Here is a 27,846-nt window from a genome sequence, read left to right on the forward strand (position 1 = left end):
CCGTCCCGCTAGGCCACGCCCCCTACCATTTAGCCACGCCCCGCTTCCTCTTAGCCACGCCCACACCTCGCTGAACCACGCCCCCTCCCCGGCGCGGCCCCGCCCGCCGGGAGGAAATCACGTGCGCGCCCAGCCAGGCGCGGCCGCTCCCGAAGGGGCGCATGCGCGCGGGGCTCCCCTCCGCGCCGGGGCAGGGAGGGCCGGCGGCGGTTGGTGGCGGCGGCGGCGGCCGGAGGCGCGCGCGCGGCACGGCGCGGCCCGTTGCCCCCCGCGGTGACGTCACGTGGCGCGGCGCGGCGGGGCGGGCAGGTCAGTGGCGCGCGGCGGGGGGCGGCCGTTGGGCGGGGGGCGGGGGCGCCGGCAGGGGGCGCTGCTGCTGCTGGTGCCGCCGCCGCGCGCATGCGCAGTGCTGGCCGCGTGCCGGCCGTTGGGCTGCTTGGGGGCGGCGGTTGGTGGCCGTTGGGCGCCCGGTGCTTGGTGGCTGCCCTCACATAGCTCAGGCGCGCTGGGTTGGTGGAGGTGTAGTGGTTTGGAACTTGGCTCTGTAGGGATTAGTACCACTGTGATTAATATTTGCCTTCTAAAGTGCATAGGCAAGTCATTATAGGCTTTTAGTTTATAACAACTTCGTTTTATTGGCTCCATTCCTTCCCCTAACTAATGGTCCCTTCTTTCACCTCTCGCACACAAAGGCACTAAGACTTATATTTCATGTGAGGAAAACAAAGAGGTGATAGGTGTGTTCTTAGCAGACTGAAGTCTGGACCTTGGCTTTAGTTCTCATCCAAGTTGCATGGCTTATGGGAACAGTGCTTGCAGTTGTGAGGCTGGCAAGGCAACAAAAATGCAGGCTGCTGTATGCCTTGGCGTTGCGGCTTTCGCTGTGGAGCTGAGAGTTGCCAGATTAATTGCGAATGAAAAGAATACCGACAAAAAAAGCCAGTGCCGTGAGTTGCTGATATGCTTACCTATAAAAAGTGTTTTCTCATGTGCTGAATTTGAACCTCTGTGACCTCTCAGGTGTGAGTATTTCACTACCGACTGTTCGGTTGTGTACAGATTCTAATTATAGTTTCATAGCTGACATTTACTCTGGCTGCAAGCTCTCTCCAAAGCCATTTTCTCAAAGCTTCTTTCCTAAAGGAGTAGCACAAAGTGGGAATGGGGGTGGAGGAGGAGCAAAACAAAACAACAGAGTGCAGCTTGCAGCTATGTGCCTTTCCTTTAAGGTTGGTGGGAACCTTTCTTCTGAGAAAGAAGTCCAGAGGATGAGTGACTCAAAATAAGTGAAACACTTTGGAAGGCTGTATAAAATAAAGTTTTTCAATATATAAGCCATGCTGTTTGTTGGTGTGGTCAAGTAATAATGTGCAAGCAAAGAAAGTATCCGGTAACTAAGCTTTGCTTCTAATGGTGTAGCTCACCATAGCCCTCAGCTAAGTGCTGTATTGTCGTGCGGAGAATTCCTATAAAGATCACGCTGAAGGGCTTGAGAGCAGCTTGAAGCCTTCAATTGGGAGTTTTACCTGGCTTATCTTTTCAAGGTAATTGTTGGCCTTTCACTACCTTGAGTGGGCAGCTCCCAGCAGTGAGAGAAACTGATCTCTGGCTGAGGCAGCCTGATTTGCACAATGATTTGAGGACCATTTCCATTTTTGTCATTCTGCTGTAGAGGTGGGCTTCCTCTCTGAGCACTTGTACTTCCTTAGGTTTCATTACCAGAGCTGGGAAGTCTTTCATATGATGATTGCCATATTAATTACTGGAATTTTTGTGTTAATTTCATTCTCAAAAGCGTGTTTTTGCCAGTAGTGCTTTGTTTGGCTTGAATAAAATAAACTACTGTGGTGGCCAACAATTCTCAAGCAGGAGTGAGTACCTATGGTGAATGGGAAATATGTACAAAAAAAAAGATGAATTGATCCATTTAAAAGTTGTGATGTTTTTCAAAGTAAAGCTATAAATTCAAGTTACTTCCCACTAGCTAGTGCCTATCTCTAGGGGCCTGAATCTGCATTTCTGGCAGAACGTGGCTGCCATTAATGTCAGTGGCTACTGGTGACAGAGCCCTGACCAAGGAAAGGGAAGACGCCTCTTCAGGTGTAGCACATACCGAGTGACACCCGGACTGGAAGAAGGCTGGTAATTAACGGTCTCCAAAAAGCGACACTCTGATTTTAGATTGCTCATGCAAGAAATGTAGTAGGAATGTGTTGGAACATATTCAAGGGCAGGATTGGAAGATTTTTAATGATTTTTAATTACTGCTTTTTGTCAGTTGCCGAGGCCCTGCAAGAGCGCGGTTCGCATTTTTAATGTAATTTAGTAAGGGTTATTTAAAAAAAAAGTCTTACTAAAGCTTCTGTGCATACCACCTCTATATTTAAATATCTCTTGACATGGTGTTTATTTGTAAGGATGAATACGTGCTTCTCATTTTGGTCTTACCATAAATTTTTGCAGCGAGCTCTTCAGCATCTGTGTGTTAATGTAACCTGTTTGCAGACACTGGCTTTAGGAGATGCCTGCTGAGCATTGTCCTTGGCTAGCCTGTTCACAAGTCTGTATAACCTTTTTTTTTTTTCTACCTGCTCTGCTTTCTGCCTACAAGGGTAACTGCTGAATTGTAGTGCTTTGTGGGATTTTTTATGCAGGTTTTCTAATGGTTTGTACTGGGGCATCTGAGAAGTGGAGAACAAGTTATTTATTTTTATTCAAATCTAAGAAAATGCATTTCTTGGGAGGAAAATTGACTGCTTTTAGATGGATTTTGTAAACTCCCTTTAGCACAAGTAGCAAGCGTCTTTGGTAACCTGGAATTTGTCTGATTGAAGGACAATTCCTGACCTCTGAAAGTACTTCAAAGAATTCACTTAAAAAATGTTTGGAATAATACTAGCACTGCTTGTCTGATAAAGCATGAAAGCAGTTGAAACTGTAAATGTCATGACTGTTGCGCAAAGTCAAAAACTGCCTTTAGAGATCTAATGAGGAGGGCAAACTGTTTGTGGGACGTTTTGGATTAAGACAATAGTACAAATTTTAAAAGAAAAGCCTGCGGTTTGGTACCGATCTGCCTGCAATGAGTTGCTGTGGCTAAAGGGCAGCGCAAAGAGCCATAAGATGTGAGTTTCAGCTTAATCTGCACACAGTTATTGTGTGACCTAGTGTTTCTCATCTTCTCCATGCTTTGTATTTTTGTACACAACTAATGAATGGCACAGCCTTACAGGGGATGCACAGAGTTAGCCTCCTTAATGTATGATAAAACATTTCAAAATTACTGCATGAAAGGGGCAGTGTTTACTCCTTCCTATAAGAATACTTTGGTTTTTCTCAAAGGTTATATTTAACTTTCAACTGACAGGATGACAGGAATGGAGACTGAAGTTGCAAGAGACAACGCCATGGAAGAGGAAAGCACTGAACAGAAGAAAGAGAGGGAGAAAAAGAAGAGGTCAAGGGTTAAACAGGTGCTTGCAGATATAGCAAAACAAGTGGATTTCTGGTTCGGCGACGTTAATCTCCACAAAGATAGATTTCTTCGGGAACAAATAGAGAAGTCCAGAGATGGATGTAAGTTTACATTGATTACATTTCAGTAAACAGATGGGTTTTAGCTTTCTTCCCTATATTGGTGGCAATGTTACCATTTATTATTAGGTCTTCTAATTTATTATTATGACTATGTCTTCTCCTGGGGAAGATAGCAGTTGCATGCTGGAAGTCAGCAGCAGATTAGCAACTCAGGAGACAGAGCCTGGTACTACTTTGTAGAAACTGGATTTAGTGTTTATCTTTTCCTTTCCTTTACTACCAGCTCTAGGAGTAAATGAGAGGCATCTGCCACAGTAGCAGTGACTGTTTGGGAGACCTGATTTTTTTTTTTTGTACCTTTGTGTAACTACAAGAACAAGTAAACAAACAAGGGTAATTATTTTCCATAGAGGTACACTACTTGATTTGTAGGGTAGGTAAATGCAGAAATTAAAGCGTCACATGGTTTTGCAGTTTGATGTAGATACCTTTTTCTTCTTTAATGCACAGATTTATTATGTGAGAACTTGTGCATTTGCATGTAGGGCCATGACAGGTCTCTTTCCCACAGGCATTTTTGGCATGGCTAATTTGACTGCAGAGTAGGAAATGGAGTTTGGTAATGAAACTACTTGGTGCTTTCTGAAGGGTAAATTAATTTACACATTAACTGGTGTGACTGGCATGCTTTTGCTTTAAGTGTAGTAAATGTGTGGTTAATACCATCTATAATTGTTCTAGTGTGTTACACAAAATGGATTACATCACATGCAGTATGTCTGTGAAAAGACGTTATCTTTTTCCAAAAATATATACATATTTATGTTTATATTTTGTAGATTCCACAAGTGTCTTAAGAACTGTGTATTTATTTCAAGTGTAAATCATAAGCTCAGCTGCCTTACGTGATAAAGTCTAGTCTTCTAACTGCTTGTTACAGTCTCCAATGGTATTGAACTTTAGTTGTTTCCCTGCACACCCTTTTTTTTTTTTTTTTTTAAACTATCTTTACGTTTTCTAGAGGTATTAGAGTTTGAGCGTCTTTAACTAAGACTAATATTGCTTAATTTTCTGTCCAGGTTTTGGCAGCATGACTCATCACAACTGCAGTAAAAGCAGGGGCTCTTTTGTGTTGCTGGGTTAAACACTTAATTAAGTACTTGAAGGAGAAGCACGGTTTTCAGTGTAAATTGTTTTTGTATTGTAAAACCACATAAGAAAGGGTTTTTCCTTCTTTTCAAAGACTGTAATTACCAGTGGGGAGGTAAAAGAGACTAACAAAATTCCCTTGATAGGTTAGCACCTATACATATATATGATTACTTGGAACTTTTATTTTGATGGAAAAAACTTTCTGTAAATCCTTGCCAGCATGTAGTGTGGTGAGTTACGACTCACACATTCTTTTCACAAAAATACTAGCTGAGTCTTAATGTCTGTCTGATTGGGACACACTAGTGTTTTCTAGATTGCATTGATTTCATCACTTGCACTTTTTTTCCTCCTCAGATGTTGATATATCACTTCTTGTATCTTTCAACAAAATGAAAAAATTAACTACTGATGGAAAATTGATAGCTCGAGCAGTTAAAAGTTCATCTGTTGTAGAGGTGAGTGTCTCACGTTTTTACTCCTTTCTCCGTGCTGTAACTGGAGCACTGATGACAGTGGAATTGAAGTGGTCAGTATTCTTACAGAAAATGCTTGTTTCTTGTTAACTTCTAGTTGGATTTAGAAGGCACTAGGATTAGAAGACGACAGCCACTGGGTGAGCAACCAAAGGATGTGGATAGTCGTACAGTCTATGTGGTAAGGTTGTACCTGTTGTGTGTGCCTTGTATGTGACAGAGCGCTTTATTTCTAACTGTAGAAACTCCTTTAAATTTATGTTCTTACTGCATATTATTTTCGAATGCAAAACCCAACATATATATGTTTATTATGAGCTCTGATGATCTGATTGCATAGTGTCACTTGCAGTATTAAGAATGAGAAATACAATATAAAGCAGCCATGTGATTTTATTAGGTTTAGAGGGTGGGTTTTCTCTGTGAAGATGATGGATTTAGTACAGGAAACATCATATAAAGTATAAATTCTAATAGATTTTTTTTTTTTTTTTTTTCCTCTTCCAAAAAATGGGGAGAGGAAAAATGCGTTATAGATGTATTAAACTTGTAATGAAGAGGCCCAAAGATTAGCATTAATACATACATTTAATGCAGTAAAATGTTTTGTTTTAGGTGGGTGAGCACTGGCAGTAACCATGGTAGGGAAAGAATAGGATTAGTATGGTATGCTGACTTCTTGTACCATTTTAAATGATTTAAAATGCTGAACAAAGAGCTATTTTGTTTTGTATCGTAGGGAGAAAATGGTGCACTTTCACTATCTGTTACTGCTTTTCACTGTGCTTTTCTGGTTGATGCCACCAGGGAAGCAACACTGGTACCAAGAAAAATTCATGAAATACATTAATGTGGTCAAATTTTTGATAACAAGTTGTTATTCTAACAACAGAAACTGAGATTGGAAGATACTCAGGCATACCTCATACAGTACAACCTGTTTATAAAATATGTTACTTCGAACGCCTCTGTGCCGCTGTTTTTGTCCCACTAACATCTTTTTTTTTTTTTTTTAATGGCAGAGTGTACCTAAATGAACTAGTCTTATTTTTAGGGGGCTTTAAAAAAAAAAAATACTCGTGATAGCACAATATTCTGTAGCTGTCTTGGTACTGAAATTATTCACTAACGAATGAAAATAGCTTGCACTGCTAGAAAAACACTGCATCTCAACATACTGCAGATGTCAGAGTGGAATTACTTACCATATTGTTGAGCTGCTTAAATGGTAGCATGGAATGAGGTCTGATGGTTGAACTGTCGCTTATTTAAAAGTTCTATGGATTTTTCTAATAGAATTGAAGCCCGTATGGAATTCCCTTTGTCTCTAAAGGGATCTGTTTGTGGCTGATGTCAACTTAGTTACATGCCTATAGCAGTTAGCTGCTGGATCTTCCTGCAGGTAGTAATTCCGAGCAGGCACCAAGCTTTCTGTGACGAAGATGTGTAATAATCATGCCCAAAATGTCAGCCCATCCAGGTAAATAGAAGCTGGATTACTCAGAGCATTGAATTCTGTAACAAAAGCCCAGGAAAGGTTGTTAGTTGTTTTAAGCACAATATGCCAGTCATGGTATTCTCCTAATGTGATTGCAGGAACTGCTTAGAACTTCTCTAATAGTTTGATTATGTAATTTTCAGAAAAGATATTCCAAATGCAATGAGCTATGTTGCCTAACTACCTAGTTATCAGGGTTTTTTAGTTTTAAAATTTTCTGTAAGTCCAAAATATCCTCCTGTTACTACCCAACTGGGGAGGTGGGTGTAGATTTCTTGTTTGTTTCATTTTTTAAGGACCCGTGTGTGAGATACCTGCCCTTCATGGTGCAATGTCTCCCTTTCGTATGCAGCCAGAAGGGGGAGCAGTGCTTCTTTAAGGAATAGTGGTTTCATTAGTTTGTATTTTCAACAACTTTGTTTTAATTTAGAAGGAGTTTTCATTAAATTTCTCAAAAGTAATCTTATGGCTTGCGACTTTCTTTATTTATGACATATGTTAACAACATTCTGTGGGATGAGCACAATACCAAAGTAATAGTATTTTTAAAGTTTCAAGTGACTGACCGGCTTTTCAACATTATACCAAAAACATAATGAAATGTTTTTCTCAGGCAAGCAGAGTTCATGCAAAAATAGTTTTTTCCTTGAATGTAACATTTTCTTATGGGGAAGAACTTAGTGCAGTAACTCGCCATGAAAAAAATGAAGTATTGCTGACTGTTTTTGTCTAAGCTTAAATTTGAGAGCGTTCAATTTTTAAATCATGTTCAGCGGGGTCTCTTTAGAAATTGATATGATGGGATTTGTATTTCTCTTTAAAAGATGAAGGGAAATGGTTAGGAACTGAGCCATGATGTCTGCAAGCTGCCAAAATGTGCTGTTACATTAAGGAATATAGGAAAAATAAGTAAGACCGTTTTGTCATCCAAGAAGCTGGCTAAAAGTTTTAACTTCCACAGCAACTGATAAACTAGGCCATGAGTGGTAACCACTAAGCTTTAAAATGTCAGTTACCAGCATTAATCAGTTTACGTAGTGTCTCTTCCTGACCTACAAGAACAATTTCTGTGAATCTGGATTTCTAACAACTTTAAAAAATAAAAATAAAATCCTTGTGGTCTGCAGTGGATAGTTTGAGACAATGCAAAGTTATGCTTAAGATATAAAATTCACAAAGATACCCCATGTCGCAAAGATCCTGTTGCAGGTGAGGCCTTGGTATCTGTCTCAGGAATGAGATAAACGTGTAACTTCATGCAAATCATACTTGCACAGGTGACTGATTAGAGAGGCATTTTCAGATCATTGTCTTTACTACATGAATACTATGACCTCTTGACACGAATACTTAGTGAAATAAAGCAAAAAATATTTTTCAATGTTGTTACATCAAACTTAAATTTTTGTTTTGAGAATTATAATTAGAAAATGTGGTACGCGATCTGATGCAATGGTAATTACTGAGAAAACGTGGTCTATTTTTCTTTCTGTAGGAGCTGCTTCCCAAAAATGTTAATCACAGTTGGATTGAGCGGGTGTTTGGGAAGTGTGGCAATGTAGTTTACGTCAGTATCCCAAGGTATAAATCTACTGGTGATCCGAAGGGATTTGCTTTTGTTGAATTTGAAACAAAAGAGCAAGCAGAGAAAGCCATTGAGGTAAGTAGCAGTGTCCCTAGTCTGTTAACGTTCTTCCCGTTTGTCAGTGGTATGGATGTACTCTTTACTAGTTCACCTACTGAGTCTTGAATACAGAAAATCCTAAAATATCATGATTAAAAAAGCAAAGCTAGCAGGAGTTATGTCTCTATCTCCTGCCCTCAGAATACCAATCAATTCCTCTAATCTTATCGTGATTCTATTAATTACTCGGAGATCTATTTGAATCAGGGAGTGGGAACAACGACATATAATTTGGTTGGGTACCATCAGCATCTTTTACAGAATTAGAGATTTCTGTAACAGTAAAATGGCTTATTAAATTTCTTCAGGCAAGTATAGTTGTAACAAGTTTCCTGTCTTCAAATAAGTGATTTGGAACTTTAAAAACATGTAAGTTTCATTATCACAACGGTAACAGAGACAAATATTGCACACTGATGATGCAAGCTCTGTGTTTGCTTGTATATTCTAGTACTAAAAAAAATAAAACAAAATTTAAAAAATCTTCAGTAACAGAGGACTACATCTTTTCTGAATGAGTATCATGAATATCACTCTGCTGGTTTTAACTTGGATGGGGATTCTTTTTAGTAATGAATTGTGGATTTTAATTTTATTTTACCTTTAAGTTTTTGAATAATCCACCAGAAGAAGCACCACGGAAACCTGGTATTTTCCCAAAAACAGTAAAAAATAAGCCGGTTCCTGCACTGAATACAAGTGACAACACTGTTGTAGGTAAGTGGTAAATTAGTGGGATTAAGAAACAAACTGTTTTGTGCCTCACCTTTTGAAGGGAGAATCTGGAATGTACTGCTGTTACTATGTCTAATCTCAAATTTAACCTTATTGAAATGAAAATGCATGTTACTGTTTGTTTTGTTGGCCAATGTAGGTTTAAAATGAAATTGTAAGCTTGAAACATAGTAGGTTTTTGCCCTCTTATTTTACTGCCTGATAAGGAACTTATTTTTTCCTCTCTTGCCAGCTACCACCATTAATCATTATTATGCTGGCAGAACAGCTTTTAGACTGTACAGTTAATCAGTATCAAAGCACATAGGACTAGCAAAAGACAAGTTTGACTGTTTTAGAAATATTTAGTATGTGCAAGTAAGACACAGGCATAAAAGTAAGGTTATACTTCAGTGTTAGTGCTGCTTAGGCAAGCTTGTGGTTTTCTGACATAAGAGCAAACATTGTGGTATTTTTCACTCTCTGCTTAAGCAATTTTCCTCTTCAGAACTCTTATTTGAGCAGAGCAACCCTGGCAGAATGAACTTTTTATAGCTAGATATATATATATTACTTCTTATTACTAAAATTCCCCTTTATGTGATCCATAATTGCTTGCCAAAACCTGCAGGATGTTACAAAGAAAAGAATTCAGAATTCACAATTGAGTGTTGTTTGCAATGAATAGCTGTTCTAATTTGTGAAGCTGTATCACATGATCATGTAACTGGATTCATTGAAGCATTTTTCCTCATTTCTGATGGGATAATACAATTGACTTAAGATATTTTTCTTTGTTTTTCTTAAGCGTAATGATGAGTCATTCTTTGTTACACTAGGAACTATTAGGGCTATTAGATCTAAAAATATCAAAAAAGCATGCTTTCTAAACCTCCTTAAGATGTTCTCTACTGTTTCATACTGCATGCTGCCTATGACAATTTTAGTAGGCAGGTAGTTATAGGTTTATAGGGCTAAGTATCTCCTTTTGTTCTCAAAACACAAATCAATGATCATCTTCAGCCTGGAAGGAGGTATGTATTTTTGTTTGTTTTGTTTATGTATGTGGCAAGTAAGGGATGGCATTAACATCTAACTCATTGAGAAAACCTGTAGCCAAATTGTCCATGTGACACAGGGGTCTTTTTACACTTACGAGGCTATCACTTTTTTTTTCCTCTGCTTAAAATGGACAGGAGGAAGTTCTGGGACAATGCATTGCAAATTATTTGACATGCCAGATTATCATGACCAGTGATATGACTGGTCAATCTCATCCAGTTTTGAATGATTGGCAGTTTTAAATGCTGTACTTCTTTTATACAGAAGAGAAGAAAAAGAAGAAAAAAAAGAAATCCAAAATTAAGAAAGAGAGCAATACCCAGGCAGCTGCAGAGACAAAGGAATCAAACACGAACGCTACAACAGAGCAAGTGCCAAAGTCAAAAAGACCTAGGACTTCATCAGAGTGTTCAGAAATGGGGGGTACTGAGGTTCACAGGCAGCCCTCAAAGAGAGAGAAAAGGAAATGGGACAGAACAGAAAGCACAGAGGTACCTGCAGAAAGCAGGCCAGGAAAGAGAAAAAGAAGTAGCTCTGGAGATGCTGAGACACCAGTTGCAAAAGTCAAGAAGACTGTTCAGAAGGATCAAGTTCATCCTGTAAAACAAGAAACAGAAGAAGCTCCAAAAGATTCCAATGGTAAGTTTGTGATCTGGGGAAAATTGGATAAATGTGATAGCCTCAATTAAGCTAATGAGGAAAAGTGAGGAAAAGAGGTTGCTAAGCAAGAAGTGTAATACGAAAATGTTAGTGAATAGGAGACTAGTTTATTACTTGGATTAGACAGTTAAATTTAAACCTGGTAATGAGTCATTTCAAGGACATAAGTATAGATTAAGTAGTTGGCCTAGGCAAATGGTGACAGTAAAGATAATCTAGATCCATGATGAGAGGTCATAGATCCATGATTAGAGGTCGGATAGTTTGTAAAGTAGATAGAATAAGTAGTACACTGACTGATTTTGTGAAATGCTTTCCTCATTGAAAATCAAGTCCAAAAAAAATGTTTAAAAATGCAATTGCTGAGAATGAAGAACCACTGTGCAGTTGCAGAGTCTGAACTCGACAAATTTTTCTTTTGGGGATTTTTATTTCAGAAGTCCCTGCAGAAGATGACAAAAATGGTGATAAAAAAGACACATCCCTTTCAAAATCCAAAAGGAAACATAAGAAAAAACACAAAGAAAGACACAAGATGGGTGAAGAAGTTATTCCACTCAGAGTACTGTCCAAGTAGGTTATGACAAACAACAGCACATGGTAACTTAGTACTTTAAGGGGGGGCGGGGGTGGAGGGAAGGAACCTCACTAGTGCAGTTTTGTTGAACATATATTTCTAATTTCATACTATTAACTAAGTGTGTCCCTGCATTTGATGTCATGGCATGTTAAAAAAGTGGACTTTTGCTTAATGTGCAGTGCTTTATTTGAAAACAGATTTCACAGGAAGGAAAAAAAAAAAAAACAGTTATTTTGTATATACTTTATTGAATGTTAACAGGTAAAGGATACAACAAAACCTTTTAATGTATTTTTGTTTGTATGTCTGACAGTCCATCACCATTGCTAAAGTGCAATTCCAATTTGTTTTACCACAGAGTTGCATATTAGCAACAGTATTAGCCTGTAGTTGAAAAGATACAACGTTAAAAGTCTGAGGTTCACTCACTATTCATCTTCCCGAGGTTAATTACATCAGTAGTTAGTAGGTGGACAGAATTCACATTGGGCTTTAAGGAGTCACCGCAACTAAAACGTGGAAGCACTTACTTTTTCAAGCATCCAGCAAGTACCTTCACGTTAAAGTAGAGGGGGTCCTTGCCATCTTGCCTGTACTGGGAGGCCATGTGAAGTGCAAATACATAGTAAACAGGATACAAGAAAGCACTAAGTATTATTAACACTAATTAACCATCACGAACTCCCATCTCCACACAGAAATCAAAGAGATGTTACATGTGGGCAATTGATCTAATATTTTCTTCAGACTTCCAGTAAGTTTCCTGTCGGTTTCAGTCAGTTGACAAAAAAAGGATTCACCACCACTAAAACATGGAAGCACTTACTTTTAAGGAACAAAGAAAGTACGTCCACATTTAAGTTGCGGGGATCCTTATGTGGAGAGACAATTTTTCATTCTGTTAAAGAATAACTAGACAAAACCAGCAACAATAGAAGCAGTAAATTGTGCAACCACTATGGTGGATCTAAACTTCTTCATTTAACGGCATTTTCTTCAAAGATGTTTCAGACATTAGGATCCACCACCACTGAAACATGGAAGCACTTACTTTTTTAGGCAGCAGGTACCTCCATGTTAAAGCAAGGGTAGCCCTTTTTCTATTTTTTTCTGAACGTACAGACCATAAAAATGTCTTATTCAGGAAAGAAAAAAAAGTTTAAAAAAAAATTTTTTTTGGCAAGTCGGCAACTCGAGTGAAAAAGTCTTGTCAAGAAAAAATCGTGGCACGGATGGCATTTCAGAATTGAGAACAGGATTCACCTCTACTAAAACATGGAAGCACTTACTTTTTTAAAATCACAGAAAGCACCTCCATGTTAAAGTAAAAGGGGTCCACAAAAAAAAAAGGCAAAAATTAATCTCCTCTTCCACCAGGATCCTGAGAATACTGCATCAAACACAGAGAAAATAGTTTTAAAATTTAGCAAAGTATAGCGAAGCGGGGGGAAAAATTTCCAAAGAGGTTGAGCATTTTATATACTTGCCTGGCTCATTCCCTTGGTCTCCTCTTCCTTCGAATCCAGCTAACAAGTAGCTCCTTGAGCTTGTATTTATACCATACCTTGCTGTGGAATGGTGTTGCCTTTTTATCTCAGAGAATCATTACGTGGGTCTTTTGTTATTTTAATGTCTTTGCTCTGTTGAGAATGTATGATCCTGGGTGAGTCTGGATGCTTTTTTTGAAGTATACAGTTGTCAATGTTAACAGCTAAAACCATTACCACAAGATATCCTCCTCTTTAAAAATCCTCTATCAGCTTGTTTGATAGTACAGATTAGGGTAACAATGAGTCGTTCTCACAGTGGCACTACAGGCATTGTGTTTCTATGGAGCAAAGCTCGAGCTGTTTGCAGAAACATCTCCATGTTAAATGTATGTAAATATATAAATTGCTTCCATGTGGTGGTATTTTTTAACCAAAGTGCATTTGAATAGTGAGGAATGTTCTTATCTCAGTAGGTTTTTGGTGAGTTTAACCAGTTGTTGATTTTCGATCAATGATTTTTCTAGAAAATAAATGACAAATTTCTAATATAGTAACACAGGAGTGGGTTCACTGAATGAATTCAGTGAATTCAGAGTTCACTGTCTCTGAATTTAGCCTGAATTTAATGCCTGTGCTGTCTGTAGTTCTAGTAGAATACAGTTTACCAAGCTGTTCTAAATGTTTTCTGAATATCTGTAACAACTTTGAGAGTCGCTCTACAAATGAGAGGTTGATTTTTTTTTTAACAACTTGCTTGAAATATTAAAAGATAAAGCAAAATTTAAACTGCAGATACTCACAAGGCTGAAGATGAGTAAAGTGCAAGGACATTTCTAAGAGTTCAGAAGCATCTTCGCTGCTTGCTAGGTTAAGTTTAAGCTATTTGTAAATGGCTTGTTCTTAAATTGTCAGTGAGTTTCTAAACGTTATTTTCTTGTTGACAACTGACATGCTATTTTCATTTCCAGGACCGAATGGATGGATTTGAAACAAGAATATTTGGCTCTTCAAAAAGCCAGTATGGCCTCCTTAAAGAAAACAATGTCTCAAATCAAACCTGAGCCTGTGGGAGAGATGGAAACGGATGGTTGTGCACAGAAAAAGCCTCAGTCGAAAAATGCCAAATGTAACCCTCTTTATGATTTTTTTGTAGTTGTTTTCTTTATGATTCTAGTACACAAATATGGGCACTGGTCCTCCAGAAACACTGAAAAATAGTGTTTTTAGTGTTTTAAAGAAAATATATTTTCTATAATAACAGTGTCTTTGAATGCCAAATTATACAAAAAACAAGCTTCCCTCATGTAGATTGGTTTAGTACTGAAGAATAAGTAAATGATTAAAAAATATTTCTGTAGCACTTCTTAAACTTAGGATCTTTTTAGGTAATTGTAACTATAAAAGCCTTGGAGAAATAAATCAAGAATTGGTAATGATGTAACTCGGGCCTGATTTTGCTTAGGCTTTGCCATCCTTTCAGAGATTTACACAACTATTACTCAAAGGCATTTAAAAATGGCTTCTAATTGGGCTTTGCCAAGTTTATAGTTAGAAGTAATTTTATAATTATATGTTATTGGTTCAACTTGTATGTTTTTGATTGCAGTTCACTAACTTTGATAGTAGACAAGTGTTGACATGTCACTTATTTGAAATCACTCTAGAATTCAGGATTCAAGTATTAACTGCAATTGAATAGAATATGAAATACCTTTTAAAGGAAGGATGTGGTGTATACAAATTATTTTCTTAGACATAGTGACTTCTGTGAACAGTCTGGATCCAAGATTTAATTTTAAAAAAATTATCTGCAGTAGCAATATTTAATGCCCTTTGCTTCGTTTCTTGTGTATGTCACATTGCTTATATACTTTTGTGGCATCTTTAGTTTGTCAAACTGGTAAATGTAAAATTTCTTTTTTCCCTTCTTTTCAAATTGATCAGCCACCAGTGAAGATTCTGCTCCTCCTGTCAAGGCTAACACAATGGGGCCCCAGTTTGTGAGTGGAGTAATTGTGAAGATCATTAGCACGGAGCCCCTGCCGGGCAGGAAGCAGATCAAGGTAATGCCTTTGTAACCTCAGGGTAGCTGTTAGCCTTTCCTCTTACAGTGCCCCCAAAATGTTTGAATATGGAATACCGTTTAAACAAGTCTTACTGATTTTTTTTGTTGTTGTTGTTTGGCCAGTAGCTGTGTACAGATTCTTCTCTAGTACCTGTTAATGGAAGATTTTACAACAGCAAAATGTAGCCTTTGGACTGCTTCAAGCAATGTCAAGTTTGAAAATAATGGCCAAAATAAATAGTGCTCTAGAGGATGAGAAGCTGTCTCCTCCACCTCCAGCTCTTGTTGCTCCATCTTTGCATTTTCAGTGTGAAAAATGTGGTTAGTTTTATGTTGTTAAAAGTAAATCACTGCTAAGACAAGTCTTCCATTTTAGAAAAGGAAGCGTGAAGTCCAAGTGGGTGCAGCATTTTCTATGCATGATTGTGCCAGTAATTTTGGTGTAATTCAGATTAAGGAATCTGTGGTAGTAAATTGGTTTGGTTTGCTATTAACAGAGATTTAGGAGCAGGAAAATGCACTATGCATGAGAAAACAGTTGTCTATTTCAGTAAATAGTTCACAACTGCAAAAACTCAATTCAGTCAGAATGACAGCAGTACAGTTGGTCCAGTATTCATCCCCCCACCCACCCTATGGCAAGTGCTCTGTTTCCCTCAAGTAAAAAAAAAAAAAAAAGTTTTAAAGATAATTACCATTATTTTGGATATGATGTGAAAGTTGTATATGTTAAATAGAGTATTTTATTTTAAGGAAAATAGCAGTTCTAATTTGTGTCCTTCTGAGATGGAAATATTAAAAGGTTTCCAAAGGAAATAACAGCAGAGGTTTGTTTTTTTTTTTGATTCTGTTTTTTGCATGACTGTGACACAGGACCTTTTTCTGAAACCGTAATTTTGGATTAATAACATCTGGAAAGAATTTGAACAGCTTTTACCCTTCTTTAGAATAAATATACAGACTGTTGAGGACAACAGTGGTTCTAAACCCAAGTTCTGAGGTGACTTATCAAACTACCTATATTTGTAACTGAATATTTCATCTGAAGTCACTGTCAGCTTCCAAGTGTATGAAGTTTAGTGTGTGCATAAACCTAAGCAAGGTGAGAAACAGTTGTCTTTAACTGAAAACAAATTGATACGTACAGTTTCAGCTTCGTCAGTCTTATCTGCCTTGGTGGACAAAGGCAGTCAGTGTCTGAGTTCTGGAGGCACTGAGAGAATGTAGTGGTTGTCACTGGGATGTTCGAAGGACAGCTCAGTTTGACTGCAGTATCCATCTTCCAGCGTGGAGTCTGTGTTGCAGCATAACATATTGTGATCAGGGGAAAAGCTTACTGTTCCCACAGTAGCTGAAAATAAACTTCAAGTCTCATATTTGCAGATTATATAAATTAAGTTTCTCTTTTGATTTAGTTTAAGGGAAGCATTTCAAGGAAAACTACTAATTTAAAGGGGGGACAAAATAAGACTGGGGTGGCCTTTGCTGTTATTAATCATTATGTTTTGGTTTCTAAAACAAGGAGGATAGGCAAAATACTTTGTGGGAGGTTACCCAATAAAAAAGGCAAGGTTTTTAGTCACAAACATAATTGCAGAATACAACTGTAGTTGGAAAAAGCAACAAATCCTTTCTAACACACCAACTCTTTTTCCATTGTCTGTGGAAGCTGCAAATTGTATGTGATGCTTCCGGGACTTTTCCTGGCCATACTAGTTGCTTTTATCAAATTTTACTCTTCAATAAAAATGTGTTTGCCTCTTATCCTGGGTCAGTGCTGCCACCAAGCAATGCATCTAGGTCTTTTCTTCATAAACTTCCAGAGTCGATCTGTATTTCTCGTATGGGAAGCATACGTTACTTTACACATACAGGAAGGGTCTGCTCAGAGTAGTTATAATTCTATTTGATGTTTTTTCTTCACTGTTTCCATATCTTGCTGTTAAGGCGTTTCTCAGAGATCCCAACATGTGCCAGTTACAAAGAGACACATGATTCACTATAACTTTCTGTTTAAGTATGACTTTAGGATATCAGAATTAAGAGTTAAAAGTAGTTTGGGATTATTTTAAGTTGGCACTTAATTTTGTTTTATTTTAAGGTTGTGCTTGGTAGTAGAGGGTTAAAAGTGTGTAATTCTTGAATAGGAGCATCTTGGGCTGCCTGCTGTGAACAAAATTGACTAGGAATGTGTGGTCTTAGTTAATTTCCCTAACAGCAGGTATTACAAGTGAAGTACTTCATCTGAAAGAGCATGTGTGTCTCTTCCTCCTTCAGCTGATAGTGAAAATTTCCAGAGATCACTTCGTAAAGATAGGAAGGACTGATTTACTATACTAATTTCTCAGTTTATCTGCCATGAATGAGCTTGCCTGTATAGATTTCATGCACAGAGAGAAGCTGGATGTTTTTCTGTTGGAACGTCAGTGATAGTTGTGTACTGTAACACTGATCCTTTCATAGGAAAAGTCTGTACAAATACAGTATTGAAATAAATGGATAACTTCTCATGTGCCATTAGTCAAAACTGTTCTTATTCCCCCACAAAATTGCGGGAATTACTGCTTTAAATTGTTGTTGAGTGCAGGATGAGATATTAATAAACACATTAAAGTTGTGGGCTCATAGTTTTGAATCAATACATTTTCATAAGAAGGATGTTATGTTTGAATTATTTAACAAGAGATTTGTTTATTAAATTAAAAAATTGGTTATTTCATTGTACTCCGTGACCTTTTAGAAAATACTGGTGATGTACTACAGATCAGTCAAAGTGCTCTTCTGTTCTTAAACCTGCTTCACAGTCTGTGTTCTCTCTCATGCTTTGACAGGATGCTTTGGCGCTGCTGGCTGATGTCGCCTATGTAGACATGCTGGAGGGAGACACCGAGTGTCACGTCCGGTTTAATACTCCTGAGGATGCACAGACTGTCATGAAATCACACAAAGAAATACAGATAAAAAACAACTGGAAATACGAAGTTCTCACTGGTAAGATTTTTTTTAGTTGTAGTACAGGAGATATTTTTTAAGTATCTTTGCAATTTTAAAGACTGCAACTTTAAGAACCCTTAAGTTACATACTTTATGTGAAAAGAGTTGTATTGGGTAGTGTTACATGGTACCTTTATGGATATATTTAATTATCTTTGTAGCCATGGAAAAGACTGCTTTTTTCTATATATAGAACATTTCTTTCCAATGAATCTTCTTGATTTGTGACTGCAGTGGAATTGATAGAACGATAAATGTTTTTAAGGCACTGTTTAGAGCAAAATTGTTTGCCTTTATAAACTTAATTCTGTTCTTTTGAGCTTGATTCTCTGCTTCTAGAGGTGTAGGCTATAGAACTTAATTCGCATTTCAGCTTTAGGACTTTAACATTCCGATGACTCAAAAGAATTTTAAATGAAGAGTAACATGAAAATACCAAACTTGTGCTGTGTGAAATAATGGGACAGGAATCTCGCAGCACTGATATGATGAAAGGGGCTTTAGCACTTGCCTTCTAATTAATCTTTTTTTTTTTTTTTTTTTTTCCAGAAAATTGAATAATGTATGCCAGAGTAATGCTTCTTTAATTATATTTACACTAACATTTTTACTGGAACATAGTCCTAAAGTTTATAGTGTTTTTTTTGTCCTTCTGAAATACTCTGCCATTCTAAATTCTTATTTTGCATTAGATTGAAATCATTTTCAATGTGTAGAGAAACGCCTTCATTTGAAGGGAAGAGTAGGAGAAGGAGTGGGGAGTTGGGGGGTTTCTCAAATTTGATTAATATGTTCTTATATGTGTGTGTGTGTGTGTGTGTGTATTTTAGACACGATAAAAATCTGGATGAGATTTTCTTGTCCATGTATTTAAGTGTTACTACATGCCTGCACAGAGTCTCACACAGGGCCAAGTTCCATGCATGCATGAATGTAAACCTACATAAATGACAATTAAGGATTACAGAAGAAATAACTGCAATGAGAGCATTAGCATTCATGGTATTATCAAAGTTAATTAAAGTTTTATGCTTACTGAATGCCACTGATGTCATTTTGAGTTAGATTTGTCCTCTGGAGTTTTCTGTGTTCCAGATACCCAGAAAACTTGAAATATGGCATTTTACAGCTGTGTGCTCTGTGTGTATTTGTCTGTTTTTCCACCCTTACATAAAAAAGAACAGTAGTAGATTAGTAGGTAAGTACTACATTGTAGGATTGTTCCATTCAGAGTTTTAAGATTTTTTTCCAACTAGTTCATTGAAATGAGAATGGAAAGGCTTTTGAGGAATGCAGAAGTCACTCACAGAGAGGATTTCAGCATTTCTGGGTGGTGTAAAGGTGAATATGGTGAATAACGACCATGAAAGAATCTTTAATGCTCCCTACCACAGGAGACAGAAGCTCTCCTAGACCTTCTAGAATTCAGCTTTGACTAAGCACCTCTAGCTTTTCACCTGACAAAGTATTAAACGTATGTTAATGTAAATACATGTAAGATTCCTTCTCAGAATCATTACTTTTGCTGGAATCTTCCAGGATGACTTGGAGACTTAGCTGTAACTGAAGATTTCCTATGAGACCGTTCATTGCACCACTAAATTCCTACCGTGATAGTTACAGTTTGGACCAGAGGAAACGGTGGCAAACTGCTTTTACTGCAGGACAGCCACTGACAAAAACTGGAAAATTATTTCCACTCATGTTCTCATTCCTAAATTGCCCATGAAGTCCACAGTTTGCTTCTTACAGTGGTTCTGATGAAACAAAATAATCTGTCATTTTTACAGTAATTTTTTGTTAGATGGTCAGTTCCATTGTTCCAAAGTAGAGATTAAATATATCAATGAATTATAGGGCTGCCGGATGCTGTGGTGAAATACAAAAGTTAAAACTGAGCTCCTACTACCAATTGTGTGTATAGAGTCCTTTTTGTTTATTTCTTCAGCTCTTTTTGTTAAGCTTGTAAAAATACTTGCTTGGGGATATTTAGCTACCTTGGCATTCAGGTCCTAAAGCTAATAAAGTGCATTGGTTCAAGTCCTGTCCAGTCAGTACAGAATGCAGTCCTAGTGTCAGCGTTAAGTTTCTTTAGACAGTTTTTCTTTGCTTTGTTCACTGAATAGTGTGGGTCAGGCATCACAACGCTGGATGATTACTCTAGGACTATGAAACTGAAGACTAATGGCAAAAAAATATTTGAAGCTTACATTGTTACTCAGCAATCTGTTTCAAAACCATCTTTGAGATAAGCAGAAAAAGTACTTGAAAGGACGGGGTTTGGCCTGACAAGTACTGTCATGTGTTTGCCTGGGTTAGAAAAGATTCTTTGGATGCAGTGTTTCATCTGGGATGCCACTTGTATTGAACAGCTATATTCACGTTCTGTGATGTTAACTTGATTTTCCAGGTGATAATGAACAACGCTACTGGCAGAAGATTTTAGTGGACAGACAAGCTAAGCTTAACCAGCCTCGAGAAAAGAAGCGGGGTACTGAGAAGGTAACTTACAAGTTTGTTTGGTTTTGCCAGTGCAGCCAGCCTTGGAAAACAACTACTTTTTCTGAAATATGTTGATGTTTGGCTTTGTGTTTAGTCCAGGAAGATCACTTCCTACTCACTTTGCAGCTGGGTTTTACAGACACAAACCAGAATGTGGCTGTCCTAGGCCAGCTGCCAAATGCAAGGTTTGTCTTTATGGAGACAAGCAGAGAAAGTTAAGCCCGTGACTAAAGAAATGAAGTTAATTTGCAAGTTGGATATCTTCTAAGAATTCTCTGGATGAGCTCATTATAAAGCAAAGTAGTCTTCTATTTGCTCTAGGTTAATTGTCTAGTGCATTCAGGATATGTTTTTCTGTAGAGTGGATTTTCCTTTTCCTCGCAATTTACATGGTGGTGGTTAATGTACAGTCCAGCACTGTGGTGGATGGCGGTGTTCCTAGTGGAGTCCTGGGTCTACGCAAGCAACAGCGTGTCTTGTACCTCCCAATGCAGACAGATCCAAATGCTGCTACCAGCATCCATAGCCAAGCAGCTTCCAACCAAGACCCTGTCACATCTAATGTGCCTGGAACCCACCTAAGGAGCTCGGGTCTGGTTGCTCTTGCGGTGCCAAACTGCTGCTCTTCCTGTCTGTTGCAGTGCAGCATGATTTTACTCAGTGTTCAGCTGAAACTTTCTTCCAACTTTGACCTTGGTGTGCCTGTCAGGCCACACTGTTGAGGGAGTGTTGCGATGAACTTGTAGGCAGCAGCCTCTGCTCCTGCCCCCAGAAGATGTTTCCAGACATGAAGGATTCTTGATTAAGAGGCTGTGACCTTTCACCCGACAGAGAGGTGCCAAACAGTATTTCACAAATGTTTTATTGCTAGGTTTGCTTGACACATGCATTACAGATAAGGTTTCCGAGTTGGCTTTAACCTAAATCTTTATCCCGTTGCTTGCAAAACTTAAAAGTTATCTGACCTTAGTTATTTTCCAAGGACTTTAAAACCTGTAGACAATTTGTTTCCTAGATGCTCTAATCATGCACACAGTACCAAATCTCCTAGTCATTCCATATAATTGACAAGAAATACTGCATTTACCTATTTAATACATATATATATATATATGTATATATATATACACACAGGTCACAAACTTAAAAACAGGCATATTTTCCGTGTATTATCTTGGTTGTCTAAATGTTTTCGGAGATCTCATAGATACATCAACCTAGTCCTTTTAAAAACAGCTGTGCATAAAGAATTTCCCAAAATTAATGGTCTAATTTTCTAAAAGCAATACTAAAGATGCCTTTGGATCTTAGCCATTATTCCGTAATATAAGCAGTAGCAGACTTTATGAATGTGAAAACTATAAAGCTTTAGAGCCTTTAACTGAGTGCTGCTATTTTTAGTTGTTTTTTTTTTTTTTTTTTTAAATGAACTCTGTAACTATTTTAAGGAAAAGATATTTTGTCAGTGGCTCCTTTGACTTTAATTCAGACTGTAGGTGCCATGCTCTTAAGTTTCTGTTTCTTCATCTTTTGAAGATTGGTATTTGTAGACCAAACTAGTGTAAAGTGGCCAGTAATGTGCCTCATCCAGGCTTGCAAATATAAACTGTCTCGGCTCTGCCTAACAATAGCAGCAGCAAGGATGCAAACCCCTGCTCCTCCCCCTTACCCATCACCTTACAATACTGGGAGGTGTTAACTTCAAAGCATAGCGATTGCTATTTAAATGCTAAGTCTGTTAAGCAAGACATCAGGAAAAGAATGCCTAGCTGTAGTCAAAAGCTCTTAACCCTTCCTTTACTTTTTGACAGCCTCTATTCCAGAAGTAGACCAATAGCAATACAAGCATGGTATTTCTTTATTCATGAATATTGATTTTAATCTTTTATGTTGAACATTTTTCAAAGCACTTCCAAGTTCACTCCTTTGAAGGTCACAATAAAAGGAGGAAAAAATTGCATACATAGAGATGAGCATGCCATTAGGGTATCTACTTTATGAAAATATGTTCTTTTAAATCCCTTACCAGATCTTTTTGAAGAAGAGCACTTTCCTATACAGATAACTGTTTCAATTAGTGTTTAAATGTAAGCTGAAAAAAATGTTCATGTAAGCCGCATTGCTGCGGTGATGTCAGTGCTGTGTTTATTGTAATAATGTCATATAAACCACATCATGTTCCAAGCGGTACATTATAACAAACCAATTTGAGAGATGCTTTGACTGTAAGTTTAGGCAGTTAAAATTCTCCTCTCCCATGGGTGTTAAAATATGGAGGCTTGCTTGGTTTTCCCGCAGTGGGTCTCATGGCATGCCCTGCTAGTTTGTGGTTGATTGTTAGCCACCCTTTGGGGACTTGCTGAAGGGGGTTAAAAGGTAGTCATTGTCGGTCTGCAGTGTGACAAAAACTGCTTTTGCAACTTTTCTTTGCCCCAGGCCTGTTTGTTCATTGTGATCTCTGTCCTTTCCTCTCCTGGCCCTTGCAAATCCATATTCTCTTTAGCTAGTTGTTCAACTACATGATAAGCAACGTGAAGTGATAAAAGACTAAAAATCGTCTTCTCAAGACTGCTTCTTTAGGGCAGTACCAGATCTAAAGCAATTAATCAGTCTACAGCCTTAAACTCCATGGATTGAAAAGCTGTCTGTACACAAAGCAAAGGGCTGAGTGTCTGAACGCCTTCAGCTTGGCTCCTTCTCTTCTGGGGAAGGTGCTGCTGGACGTAGTTCACGCCTGGTACGCCCCTTTCCACAGAAGGAAGGGAGGAAGCTTCAGAAGGCGGGAGTGATGGTAGAAGTGAAAGGCACTTAGGGAGGAAGTGAGAATTGGGTGTTTGTGAAGGGAGGAATAATTTGCAGAATAAATGGGGAAGGGGGATAGTGGGAATGCCTGGGCACAGCCCACACCGTTCTCTTCTGATTATGCCTGGGGGCTGTCTTTGCAAGATTGGCTGGTTCCCTGCCTGTGCACTGGCACTGGAGGTTTGGAGAACAGGACAGAACAGGGGTCCCAGTCCAGAGCACACACAAGTCCTGTTCCCTGTCACTTTGCTTTAGTTCGAATCTGTGGAAGAGCTGGATTGCTGTTTGGGATACGAGTAGTGGTCCCAGGGAGGTGGGAACCATCAAAATAGGTGCTGACCCTGGACTGAGTACCTGCCAATGGGAATCCTTGAGGCCTTTTTGCAGCACCTCCTCCCCTGAAGTGCTGGTATAAGAACAACCACGGATGTGAACAGGGTGTTTCAGATCCTCAGGCTTTTGTTGTAGTGCTTGTGATTGTGCGGGCCACATGTTGAATTAGTAAGCCACTCTGCTCCTCGTTTCTCTTTAGAACTTACTTCTCCTAATCCATTCTTTGGTTACCAGAGAATGAAAGGAACTTTTGGTTAAACATTTAAATCAAATTTATTTCTGCAGAGTGATGGAGAAAGGAAGACATCAACCAGAACTTGAGGTATTAATGCTGTTGAGAATGTGTTAGGGTTTGTAATCAAGTTAAATACAGTGGAGGCGAATGACAAGCGTCTAACTGTAGCGGTGTAATTATACTGCAGCACAGCACTGTAAAACCATGCAACATCAGTTTAAAGTGTACTTCCTGACTGCTGTAATCAGTGCGGCAGCGTGCCACGTGCTGCCATGCTGGGTACAAGATGTAGTGTCTGCAGGATATAACCATGACTGCGGTCATGTAGATAAAACGATTTGATTTATGTTTGTAACTCCGCAAATCTAGGAAACTCTTTAATGGTCTGCCTTGTGAGCAAACCCCCCTTGACCTCAGAACCAGCTAATATGTTCTGGTAGTCTACATCAGATAAGTTAATGTGGATTTATGCCGGGGTGTTATTGATGTGTCTAGGTTCACAGGAGTCCCCTGCTTTCTCGCCTCTTATCCTCTTATCCAGACAAGGAAGCCTGTCTTGTCCCTTCCGTACTTCTTCCTTTTTTTTTTTTTTTTTCATCTTGTTCATGTAACAATGTAAAAAGATTAAGGAATCACAATTGGGCATCCCAGCAACAAAGCTTGTGTCTTTGCGTTTGGGTATTACGACTTTGGTACTGTACTGTAGGTAAATCAGTGAATGTTCTAGTATGAGCGCTTGAAAAACAAGCGTGCTTTTAAAGATGGTCTCTGCATTTTGTTTCCAGCCTGAAAACAGCAGTATGTAAGCTGAAAATTAGCAAGTTAGTTATGTTCCACAAAAGCATTCCTGATACATTGTTAGGAACAATTGCCTTTCTCATTTGCCAAGAAGTGGCATGTGTTTTCTTTCACAGCACTAGTGACCGCATACATGTACTCTGAAGATAATGCAGGAAAGAGAAACAAACCAAAGATAAATTGGTCGTCAGATTTGCTATCAAATTATGTTGTTACTTTGAAAAAGTTTTTCTTTCCTGTTACTTCATGCTTTTGCAAAGAAGCAAGAGAACTGTTTTACCTGCAGTCAGCAACATGTGAGGGAGTTACTAGTGAGTTTGTTTCTGTAAGATGCCAATATCCTAAAAGATCCCAGATTGCTCGCTATCACTGTACTAAACTCTGGGTTTAGCTGTGGTGAAGTCGAGGTTTGGATCATCAAAGGTACCTGTGGGGTAGGGAAAAATGCCCTGTCCCGGGGAGAGCGTGTTTTGTGAGAGTCCTCTGGACTGATGGGGAACATCTCATGGTATGCAGAAGGCGCCCGAGTCATCAATCTTCTGCAAAGCAAGCAAGAAAGGCAGCCTGAGCAGAAAGGAGTTTGAATTACTGCCATGAGTGAAAGGTTTTCTGATCAAAGCTACGAGTTGCAGTCGCTTGTGACGTTACCACAGTGAGGCGGAGATGAGACAGGCAGTTACAGCAATACAGCAGTTCAGCACTTACAGCTTCAGGCCATGTGGAAAAAGCAAAGTGATCCCAGGTACCTAGTAATTTAGTAAACTTACCTGAAATGCAGCCAAAAACTAACATCCCTGCTTGGACAGGGATTGGAGTTAGGGATTCCTAGCACCAACATTCTTCCCAACTATATCACAATTTCTTAAGATTAATTCTCAGCAGTCTTGTGATGTGTATTGTGTGTTTGTCCAGCATGAAGGATGCTCCCCCATCTGGATTCCTGTGTTCTTACCTTTGCCTAACTGACTTTAAAAAATGATACAACAATCCTAGGGCATTTTTAGTGCTGTGACCTTGGTGTTTTGTTTTGTTTTCTCAGCATCATCAGTGATAGAATGAATCCAATATAAGGGTAGTTTTTGTTTGTGTTTTTTTTTAACTTGGTCTTTAAGACTGCATTTGGGGATTTCTGAATCCATAGTTTTATTCTCTTCAACCATCAACCATGTTGGGAGGTAGAGGAACTGGGATAAAATATGCTGCACTGTCTGGAAACTGAAGGGATGTTCTGCTATTTTATTTTTGGTGGTTCTGACACCCTTCTGAAATAAGTTAATTCAGGGCTGCTTTAACTATTTTTTTGTTGGATGTAAAGGTTAGCTGATCTGTTCAAAGAATATCTTTTTCTTACAAAATTTGGTAAATCATGGAATAATACAATTGTGATTGTGAGACAAAAATAATATCAATGATATAATTTTATTCTAATCTTTTTTTCAATGTTCTTCATGCTTGTTTGCAGCTGATTGCCAAAGCCGAAAGAATGAGACTTGAAAAGACTCAACAGACAAGTAAGCATATTCGCTTCTCTGAAGATAACTAACCAAGACTGACTGTGATCTTGGAAGTGAACCAGGGGCTTTAAAAATAAAAAGAAGAAAAAAGCCCATCACTGCTTACAGCAACTAAACCATTTTTAAGAAGGTATGAAAAACCGGTCCGTTCAATTCACAGTTCTGCAGACTCCAAGTATGGACATCATTCTGAATCCCATTTTTAAATCGGCTGAATGTGTACTGCTTCTGAGCCTTTAGGTAAAGCTTTCTGGAAGAAGAATTGTATTAAGAGATCTTGCTCTAGTTCACTTCTGATTTTTTTTTTTTGTATGTTGGAATTTTATACACTAGGTTATGAAATAAAAAAATGCTTGAGAAATTTTCAGTTGTGCATCTCTAATTCACTGTTTGATGACACTATAAATAATAAAGGTGGTTATTGGTAAATAATCCTCTCTAGGCCTCTGTTTAGTCCATCATACTGAGCAACAGAGTAGAATGAGTATATGATCTTCTGTGGATTTTAAAGTGACTGGGACTGTCTGAAAAATCTGTCTCTGAGAAGCCTGAAACAATTTATATTAACATGCGCACTAATCTGAATTTAGACTTGGAGTCTTGTATCTAGAATGATACAAGAGGTTAAATTTTTGTGGCTAAGTCTACCTTTAGAGTTCTCTCCATTTATCTAGAGAAATTCACACATTTGTTCATGAGGTTTAGCAAATTTTGTTGCAGGGCAAAGAAGACGCTAACACGCTGGTTTATAAAAGTGTGAAATTTCGTTATAAACAGAAGGGTAAGCGAGTTATTTTGAAGCTAGAAGCACATTCCTAAAATACCGCCAAACTCTTGAAAACAAACTGTCAGTGACACTCCAGGCGTTTTTGTGGCTGCAGTTTATGCTGGTAAGGCAGGTTAACATCTTAAAATTCTGTGCTACCAAGTTACTGGAATATATAGGTATTTTAATGATGCATATTAATAAAACAAAGTTTGGTGTATTTTTGTTGCAGTACAGTCCTTAGGCTCTGGCACGAGCAGTGTCAGTCTCCCTGCTTTACTCCCACCAGACACAGATTAGCATCTGAGCCACCAGCAGACAGGATCCCTCTCCTCGGGCAGTAAGTGAATGGAGAGGATTACCACAAGTCAATGGGGGGGGGTATAACAGTGATCAAGCTAAAGATAGCAGAAACACAGAGAAAAAAAAAAAGTGCAAGATAAGAGAGAGACTTTCAAGGGGGAGGGAAAAAGTTTGCTAATCGTTCCTGGAAATTGCATAAGGACAATTCCTCCCAGAGGAGTCTGGAAAAAAGGAGGGGGGAAGGCTAGGTCCTAACCTAGAGGCTAGGCTCTTGTGCGGGCTTCAGCAGTACTAAGATGTTTAGTCCAGTTGCAGGATTTTTTTAAATTTAATTTTCCACTCCTCTCATACTAGATGGGTTGGGTAAGATACGTGATGACAGTGCAGAGAGGTGAGATACCTAACTGTGAAAAGAGCTGAAGTGATCGATATGTGTTGTCTAGCCACCCTGCCTGAAAGACAAGATAGCATTTTCATTTGTGATGTGCAAAGGAAAAAAAAAGTCTACTCTGGTTAGAACGTCTTAGATTTCCCTGCTGAAATTCATTTAAGCTGAAATTCATCCATGTTATAAGTGATTCAAATCATTAATGATTCAGACTTTTTATGTTTCGTGGAGAGTGGAACAGGGCTGCACAAGCAGAAGTTCTCGAGTTTTGTTGCTTTATTAATAATTTCTGA

General features: G+C 38.5%; 1 protein-coding gene across 2 annotated transcripts; it reads left to right on the forward strand.

Moving 5' to 3' along the window:
• The first annotated feature begins 153 nt into the window (after positions 1 to 153).
• Positions 154 to 26,528, forward strand: LARP7 (La ribonucleoprotein 7, transcriptional regulator). 2 transcript variants are annotated; one of them, XM_084518207.1, is made up of 13 exons: positions 154 to 309; positions 3,368 to 3,576; positions 5,047 to 5,147; positions 5,263 to 5,346; positions 8,159 to 8,323; positions 8,956 to 9,064; positions 10,388 to 10,762; positions 11,221 to 11,356; positions 13,822 to 13,979; positions 14,798 to 14,916; positions 17,750 to 17,909; positions 20,323 to 20,414; positions 26,045 to 26,528. In XM_084518207.1, exons 2-13 carry the CDS (start codon positions 3,369 to 3,371, stop codon positions 26,123 to 26,125), a joined length of 1,788 nt encoding a protein of 595 aa, XP_084374333.1. In that variant the 5' UTR covers positions 154 to 309; position 3,368; the 3' UTR covers positions 26,126 to 26,528. The 2 variants fall into 2 exon arrangements, with proteins under 2 accessions (XP_084374333.1, XP_084374334.1); XM_084518208.1 differs by lacking the exon at positions 154 to 309 and adding an exon at positions 1,522 to 1,544.
• The last annotated feature ends 1,318 nt before the right edge of the window (positions 26,529 to 27,846 follow it).

The sequence above is a fragment of the Aythya ferina genome (assembly GCF_964211825.1).
Source record: "Aythya ferina genome assembly, chromosome: 4".
Classification (NCBI taxonomy): domain Eukaryota; kingdom Metazoa; phylum Chordata; class Aves; order Anseriformes; family Anatidae; genus Aythya; species Aythya ferina.

What these genes read in the sequence shown, in the direction of transcription:
- LARP7 (XM_084518207.1), top strand. Translation starts at nt 3,369, where the DNA reads ATGACAGGAATGGAGACTGAAGTTGCAAGAGACAACGCCATGGAAGAG. An exon ending in AAGTGACAACACTGTTGTAG is followed by an intron (nt 9,065 to 10,387) that starts GTAAGTGGTAAA and finishes TCTTTTATACAG; the next exon opens with AAGAGAAGAAAAAGAAGAAA. An exon ending in TCAGTCGAAAAATGCCAAAT is followed by an intron (nt 13,980 to 14,797) that starts GTAACCCTCTTT and finishes CAAATTGATCAG; the next exon opens with CCACCAGTGAAGATTCTGCT.